The following is an 8,953-nucleotide window of genomic DNA, read 5'->3' as shown; positions in this document are numbered from 1 at the left end:
GTTCACAAGGAATATTTATTTTATAATATAAAATTAAAAAAATATATTATTATAATAATTTTTTCTTTAATTAGTTATTATAGTTAACGTTGGAAAATCATAAAATTAATATTACACGCATTTGCTGCTTTTCTCACAGGCAGATGACTATCTTTAACTTTCTTTGCCGCTGTCGTATACATTTCTATACATTTACAGATTCTCCGTTTGTCTTTTTTTTATAAGATCGCACCATTCCACAGACTTTTATAGACTACTGACTCAATATGATAGAACAGATGAACCTGATTCCGAACTATCCTTTTTTAGTTCACATATGCGTCCTGTCTGTGAATATCGCATAAATTTATGTGAAAACACTAACATTATTATCCGTGTGATTTATAGATGTGAGAATGAGTAAACACAAATATGGCGCTGCCCAGCGCTGTCTTCAAATATGGAGACGAAGTCGGTACTTTATTTATAGAACTGTGTCAATCTGTAGAAGAAAAAAAATTGTTTTTAATGGGGTAAATTATTACGTTGTAACAACCTGCCCCGATCGAAGTGTAACAACTTGCCCCAACTTTCCATTCTCAATTTAAAAAAATATAGATTGGAAACCAGTACATATATATATATATCTCGATTTAAACAAAATGTGTTATTATAATCAAATGTATATAAAAGAAAGGATAATTATATACCTCTAACTTATATATATAATAACACAAGCGATTTATACCATGAAATATTTACTTTTAATAGTGAAAATAAAAAAAATATACGTAGTGTCTTCTACAGTTCAAATATGACGGCTAAACTAAGTAAAGTTGTAGAGTATCGTAAGAATCACATACAAAAATTCATAAAAATATGCTGCCATCTGTGGCAACTAAAAAAATTCACTGTAACAACTTATCCCGGTCCCCCCTATTATAAAAATGATCAATGTTGAAAAATAATATTTATTAAGGGTCCATTTTATCTTGTGGCTTGAAAAAGAAAGCGATTTTTGGGGGGAAAAGATACATACTTTATTGTTTTAACATGTTATTTATTATACTTTTTTCTTTAATTTTAAATTTTATGAAGTCAATGTAATGTGCTGATTGTTAGTCTACATTCTACATAAAGAAAGAAGCCTTTTCGGGAAAGAAGCCTCTCCGAACATAGCGCCAGAACAGAAGTATTGCAGTCATGTGAAAGAGAATTGAAAAAACTTTTCCTATTCAAAAAGAATGTCTCTACTAAATAGACTATGATAATTGACTTTAGATAAAAATTAACAAAATGGCGGTTATTTGAGAAAAAGTTCCATTTTTCCGTGGACTCAATTTCTTTTAAATTCTTTATTGCAAAGATTGCGATAATAATGGAAACTACCGTTTATAATATTCATCATTTACTGACACAGATAATTTCTGCTTCATGTAATGTCGCCGAAAAAAGCGCATATACGTAACAATGAACGGGCGCAATAAATAAGCAAGCTGCCAAAAAATTGTTTAGAACTGGTTACGAATGATTCTTGTTTGGTGAGAAAAAGGCCGTATAAATGATCCTATAGCTGCGCCGTAATAATGTGTTCGCTGCATTTGCATTCGCTGATGAATTTATTTCCTGTGTTAAAAGTCGAAATGACTAAAAGAGCGTTTATGCACGAATACAAAATTCTGCTTGTAAAAATCACAACATTGCGGTCATATTAACTCTGGAGAATTATGTAAAAAATTCTAATATAAATTTATAGCGAAAATTGCAATAAATTTAAGAAAAAATAATAACAAGGAAAATTATCAAAATGAAAAAAAGTTTTTTAATTTCTAAATTTTCTAATCGGATAAACTTTATTTTGGTTAGTAGATACATATACATATTTTTTATAATTATTTTATATATAATTTTATACTTTTATCTTTGGATTTAAGTTTTTGTTCAAGATTGTTTATGCGATTATTTTGTAGAATTTAATCGAAGTTGAAAAAATTCGATTAATTTCTGTCTCTAAAAATCAAAATTGCAGAGAAGCTCAGACACACAACACAAACATAAACATCGTGATTAATAAATCACGATATGACGCGTGCATGAGGACGATGGCCTGAAGACCGTCCTATTACAAGGAATTCTACGAGTCAGTGGAAACGCATTTCGTCTCCCCTCGTCAGCATGGTCGTCGAGCCTTGGTGTCAGTGAAGGTTAGGTATGGGTTCTTGCTCGGTGTCTGGTGACCCGGTTTGTACGACTGTCTCTGTGCTTGAACGTTGTTAATTCTCTGGAGAAGTCTTACACCGATAAATTTCATATAGAATCTTTCATTTTTATCCTTTTCCACGCCTTCGTTCAACAAAGGAATTATTTTTTTATTTAAACTTAAAATTCGACAACTATTTTTTACGTACAAATAAATTTCATATTTTGGCCATATAGTACTGAAAGAAAAGACAAGGTAACAACTAATAATTTTGATAAATGTAAAGAAAACTATTACAATAAATGTATTAGTGCAAAAATATATTAATGAAACAAAAAATTAAACGAAAAGTCATATTTGTTATAATCAATCTTAAAGTCGTAAAATGATTTAGACGATTTATTTAAAATTTGTACGCGTTTAGAGATTGTTAAAATTTTTTCACAAATCTTAGAAAGTAGAGATATATGTTTTACTTTATATAAATATATTAATAAATCCTTGTTTTTTTTTAAATCTCAATTATATTAATACACAAATTTATTTGCTTTAAAAATAATTACATTTGGACGTAATCATTTATTCTTTTGAAATAGTTCTACATCTTCGTATGTAGATATTCGCACTCTTCAGTCTTTGAAAAGGAAGAATTAAATCAAGATGGACTCTCATTGTAAGACTTAACCACTGGTTTTTATTGAATGTCTGCGTCCCGATTATGCGACCGTCAGGTGTAATGTATTAATATCAGTGTCTGGCGAGTTTGCGATTGTGTCACTGTTTTATCGTGCTGAGAATAAAGTTTGTCTTTGCCATTTGCGTGTATTTCTCCCGATCTTCTTCATGTACCGTTTGATTGCCTTATGATAATTTCCTACAACAATTCTTCGTGTATTTTACGAAAAAGTCTAGCCTACCATTTCCTTTTTTCAGACTGATAGATATTGCAATAGGCACGTATTGCGTAAGAATGTATAAAGTAATATTGTCTTCGCCGAGTAAAATAAATAAAAATTATTTTTTATTTTTATATTATTTTTTAATTAATAATTATTGCTCATAATTACTTAATGCAATTTTTTAAATGAAAATTAGAAAATAATTTTGTGCGACTGGTAAAGACACTACCGTATGATATCAGTTAACGAGAACGCAAAAAGAAGGTTTACGAGGCTATCGCGAGTATTCCTGGCATGCGTAGACCTGTCCGCTTTTATTTTTCCGGTAGCTGCAACGTACGTACACAACATGCATTGCGAGAGTGTCGTTGTTCCGCCTTCTACTTTGTTCGAACTTTCAAAGATATCAAAATATTCTAACCACGTAGTTCGAGAAATTCTGATAATCCAGCAATCGCATGCTTGTATTCATTACATATATAATTCACAGTCATGAACATCAAAAACGTGAATAAAAGTATGTCTACAGTATATATCGAAAAAGAGAAAATAGAAATCTATGGACAGAGTTAAATGTTACAAACGTTTTAAATTTTTTTTTTAAAGGTTATATATAGACATATAAACATATTTTGAATTATAACATAAGGATGAAAATTTATAATAAATTAATTAACATCAAATACAAATTAATACAAAACATTAAAATATAAAATTAAACTTAAAAGAAGAAAATGTTTAGACAGCTTACAGATAAAAAAATTATTAATTTAGTAAGATATTAAATTTTAAGAAAAATGCTTGAATCATAAATAAGATGGTGTGAAGGAAGAGCTTGCCTCGAAGCAGCTATAATTATTCACAAAACCGCATGTTTCCTGGCCGTGGTTAATTACTCCTCGAAGGATTAATCATGTCAGGTGTGATAAGAAGAATGACGCGTATAAGAAAAATGCGTGTCTTGTTAGGATTTCATTTTAGATTATTTATATTGTCGCTAATTCTCAGCAATAGAATAAAATATTATTAATAAACATATATTTTATGTAAATGTTGTAAATTTTTTTGAAAACAAAAATTTCGAGATGCATTCACAGAAAAATATTATAATTTCAAATTAAAAGTATATATTTATTATGATTTATCACTTTAATGTTAAGAATAAATAAACTAATTACTTATGTCACAATAAGATTTTACTTCAATTATGGGATAATTTCGAAATATGTTTAAATTTCTTATTATTTTTTTCTACAAAGTTGAAACAGCAATCAAGCTTGTCGTGTATAATTTATTGCTAAGGATTAAATTATAATTGGGATACTTGCAACGTTTGCGTATTCGACTAATTAAAATCTTTAACGATTTCATTTCAACTGCATGTTCGTAGAGATACAAATCTACCAACCTTCTATTCTTGTTGCGTTCTTCGGTCGCTCTCGAATGCACATTCTCGTAATCGTGTCGCAACTGTTACCGCGCGCGCGATCAGTTGCTCTCCGGCTTTCTTCGGCAATTATATGAACTGAGGAAGAGGGATCTGACAAAAGCCGACTCTAAAGATCTTTGCAAGACTTTCTTGAGATTATGGACTTTCTACTAGCTAAATCTCCCCCGATTGCTCGACAATGAGAATGATATTATGGTTAGTGACATGAACAGTGACGTTGTAATTTGAACAGTATATTAGCAATATTGTATTGTTTTTTAAGCTATATACTTACTGAATATTTTTAGATTTTTATAATTTTGATATTATCTATGTGAAACTGTCATGTATAAAACATTTAAATTAAATACTTTAATGTTTATTATCAATATATTCACGTATATTGTATAGTTTGCAATTATTTATGTATTTTTTATATTTTATAATATAAAACTATATTCTTACGTTTATAATCGCAATTTAAGGTGCAAGATAATAGAAAAATTAATTTTAAGAAAATATTTTATAAGAATAAAGATAATTATTTTTATAATTTGATAAAAATTATTAAAATTATTATTTTATCGTCAATATATAGTTTATATTTAAAGAATATTTCAAATTCTTTCAACAATTACCTAAGATTTCTACAAATTTAGAAAAGAAACGAATTACTGTGCGAAAATAACATGATGAGATTATTGTTGCACAAATGGTATCTTGTTACATAGCAAGGCAACTTATAATAGCATAGTTGGTCTGTAGAGAAAGGAATCGTTAGCGTAAGCAGAATTTACTACATTGAGCGTCATTATTTTGCATCTCTATTGCTTTACACTAAAAGCAAAATTATAAAATAAATAAAAAAATACATCGGTTATTTAGATATCAGAGTAACGATATTTTATATTTAGATATTAAAGTAACGATCGCTCTAACATCCATGTACATCCGAATACATGTGGCTTTCTCCATATATATTAGAAAGCGTATATACATATATTGTATATTTATAGCTCATATTAGATATATCTTTCCAAGAAAACTTAACGCATATATCAATGTTAACAATTATTAAACAAAAAAATAAAATACAAAATTAATTAGCAATTTTTAGATTATTTCTTATGGAATTATTGCTAGAATTTTATTTTTACTCCAAAATACTCATTAATTCTTTAGAAATTAATTCTTTAGTAAAAATAAATAGCTTATAGAAATTACCACAAATGCTTGTTTTTTATTTGTACGTAGAAAGAATATACTTCTAACAATATACATTTTATAAAATATTGATAAATTTTCGGATCTTTAAATCTTCAATTTCGCATTTTTTTTTCTATAGAAATCAATTTCTTTCAGGTTCAGATTAATTTTATAGATATTTATAGATATTTACTGCGTATTCCAGAACTAACACTTTTTTTGTATAAAAATAAATTCTTTAGTTATTATTATATTAATTAATTAACATCAACAAAATTTAGATTATTATTTTTAATTTACACTCAAAGAAAAAAATTAGCACTTTTTATAGTGATGACAACTATATAACTGACAACTACAAATTTTATATATAGAATTAATGTATATAGTTGTATAAACTTTTCTATATTGTTTTATTGCAACTAAAATTGAATGATTACAGGAAGAACTAATAACTAATTTAACTTTAGTTGGAATAACTAAAATAATTTATTTAATCATTATGTGTGTGTATTAATTCTACATATAAAACTTGTATAGTCATCACGAAACTATAAAAAAGGCTTCTTTTTTCTCTGATATTTAATATATTTAAGGGGGACGAGATATTATAATATAAATAAATTCCGATCGGTCAACTGGCATAATCATGCATTAAACTCACCAGCGGATATCCAGAAGCACAGCGTCGCCGCCACGACAGGCCACCAAGCCGACATCGCGCTACATCGATGAGACACGATGACGATGATCTGCGAGAAATCCTGGCGTCACTCCATTCGACACGTTTTATCCGATTCGCACTCCGATCTCACTCGAGTCGTCTCGGTTTTCACAGATCACTCGATATTTACAAGATACGCGCACCTCATCGATCTTAACACAATCATCTGTCTAATCTTTATTCATTAGAAGAAATTGCTATCTATTTATCGACTATCAGATCCAAATATGGTACTTTGAAGAGGAGGTCTAATTTGGTGTAAAAGTCGGTATCTCTAGTAAACGCATAGAAATAATCGTTCAGTTTCAAGATAATACTGAGAATTGCTGATAAAGGCAGTGATCCTTGCGTACCGCGTGCGTTATTGTTACGCTACGTTTATCACTATTAACATCTTTTTCGTTAACCACATAAATCTCTCTCTGCGCATTTTTTTTTTACTTTTTAATTTTTGTGCTTTCGGACAAACTTACACCTTCCACGCACCTATGTGGTGCACATTTTTTCATTTTTATTCCGATCAGATCTTTCCAACATACGAGCTAACTCAAAAGTAAATGTGAAAATGTCACTGGAATTTTCCGACATCGCGCTTACATTGTACATAATTTTTCCAAGGTCCTTTGGCGAACCAACGGTAGTCACTACCTTCTCTTACTTCTCTATAATAGTAATTTATTATTTAATATAATTATTAAAATTTTTTCTGATATTTTCTACTATTATGTTAATCAGTCCAATTAATATATATTATTTTAACTAATTATTATTACTTTTATTATATTAATATCGAATATATTCATCAAAGATCAATTAATTTGTTGAGATACTGCTTACAAATCGGTTGGTCTATCTTCTTTACAAGTCTTGTTAAGTCGGGCTTGGGCCCACCGTGATGTGTAAAGACATAGCGGTCCCAGGGACCGCTAAGGATCCCTCAATCGTCAAAGCGAATATAATTCTTTAAAGAATCCACTGGAGACCTGGACACTTGTGTCTCCTTCGTAAATAACAAATTTCCCACTATGATTTGCACATCATCAAGTGAAATAACGAAGGCACATCAGGGGATCGACTGAAGAACAAGTTTGACGACGGCTGGCGAACGGAGCGCCGACGCGACTGTGGGGCCGCGACGTTGCGACCTGTTCCTCGACCGTACTCGGTAAATCGGTACAGTGACGTATATCAGTATGGGCCCCATTAGGATTTCGGGTTCTTGAATTCTATACTATAAAGATGTTTCATTAAGATAGTAATTTATGAAAAAAAAAAAAATGTCAAGAGAGTTTGTCATATTAAAAGTTGAATCGTATACCAATTTTATTTTCTTTGTTATTATTACTATTATTATATCGAATTGTCGAAAATTGTAGAAAAGCGATATTTTGGAAAGCAGATCTTAAAAAGGAGTATTGTCGAAAGTCGTTTGAAAGCAATAATAAAATTTCTCAAAAATATTTTCCAAAAAACAAAACTTTTTTCATAATGCGCAATGGTATATTTTATATAAAAATTCCGTTCTGATATTATTTTTAAGTTGTTGATTTTTATACTTTATTAATTAGTTAATATTATCGAATAATTTCAATATCTCGGATATCTGAAGTTTCAAAAATAAAATTGATTCGGTAGCGCCGCCATCACCTTCGTCATACAAGCCGCAATATTGCCGACTGGAGAAAATTAATCACCAGTGCCGTAGAATTTCATATTTAAAATTAATTCAGTGGCGTATTTATCGTGAAATTAACGGACCATAATTTTTAGAAACCCAAAGAGATTGTAAATATAATTTTTTGATTTTAAATTTAATTTTACTGTTTTTTATAAAAAAATTTATATTATTAGGTTCAAGAGATTATTTTCTTATTATTGATATACTTATATTCGGATTTCAATTTGTAACATTTTAATATGTAGAAGAAAACAAAAACAATAATTTTTTTTAAATAGTTTTATAAATTAATTATTAAATTAATTAGTTTTTAATATGTTTAACTTGATTAAATTTAGTTTTATTTCTCTTAAAATAAAAATTCACGAGAAGAATTTAAAATACAGAATACTTTACATACGCCAGAAAACAAAGCTTTGTGTAGATCCCTTAAGAGAACAATGAAGTTATCCATAGATCGCAACCAACCAAGATCACTTTCCATCAATCTTTCGAGAAATAAATATAACCCATTTTGGTGTAAAGAAGTAAATATTTAATCTTTTTAATTCTTTTCAAAATTGATTGGTAATATTGCGATTTTATGATATGTAATGGATGAATTCATAAATATACAACAGGGACATAAATATGGTACCTGTTTATGCTTCTCGGTGATGGGCCGTAAAAAGTTTCGAATTTCGGTAATTATACACATCAATCGATTCCTTAATTAATCAGTTGCTTAATCGATAACTCTATTAACAAGTAATTGTCTTCTCTATACAACGTATATACATTTGCTTTTGCGTTAAAATTCTTTGATAATTATAACTATATATATATATATATATGTGTA

The 8,953-nt window shown here is 28.9% G+C and overlaps 2 protein-coding genes across 5 annotated transcripts in view; one reads left to right on the top strand and one right to left on the bottom strand.

Moving 5' to 3' along the window:
• The window catches only part of LOC108749617 (tyrosine kinase receptor Cad96Ca), a 23,039-nt gene extending 15,496 nt beyond the window's left edge, over nucleotides 1-7,543 (bottom strand). The window contains exons 1-2 of one of the 3 annotated variants that reach the window (XM_018488424.1): nucleotides 7,275-7,543; nucleotides 6,378-7,099 (exon numbers count right to left, since the gene is read on the bottom strand). In XM_018488424.1, coding sequence (XP_018343926.1) covers nucleotides 6,378-6,432 — 55 coding nt within the window. In that variant the 5' untranslated portion in view covers nucleotides 6,433-7,099; nucleotides 7,275-7,543. Of the gene's footprint in view, nucleotides 1-4,486; nucleotides 4,558-6,377; nucleotides 7,100-7,210; nucleotides 7,228-7,274 lie in introns of those variants that run through there. The other 2 variants (XM_018488425.1, XM_018488426.1) reach the window with 2 other exon arrangements.
• Nucleotides 7,544-8,618: 1,075 nt separating this feature from the next.
• The window catches only part of LOC108749608, a 2,344-nt gene continuing 2,009 nt past the window's right edge, over nucleotides 8,619-8,953 (top strand). For both annotated transcript variants that reach the window (XM_018488406.1, XM_018488405.1), the window contains exon 1: nucleotides 8,619-8,798. In XM_018488406.1, the coding sequence (XP_018343908.1) occupies nucleotides 8,709-8,798 (90 nt within the window). In that variant the 5' untranslated portion in view covers nucleotides 8,619-8,708. The remainder of the gene's footprint in view (nucleotides 8,799-8,953) is intronic.

The sequence above is a fragment of the Trachymyrmex septentrionalis genome, unplaced genomic scaffold (genome assembly GCF_001594115.1).
Source record: "Trachymyrmex septentrionalis isolate Tsep2-gDNA-1 unplaced genomic scaffold, Tsep1.0 scaffold305, whole genome shotgun sequence".
Lineage (NCBI taxonomy): Eukaryota > Metazoa > Arthropoda > Insecta > Hymenoptera > Formicidae > Trachymyrmex > Trachymyrmex septentrionalis.
Note: the sequence above shows the minus strand (reverse complement) of the source record. Positions and strands in the feature narration are given on the sequence as shown.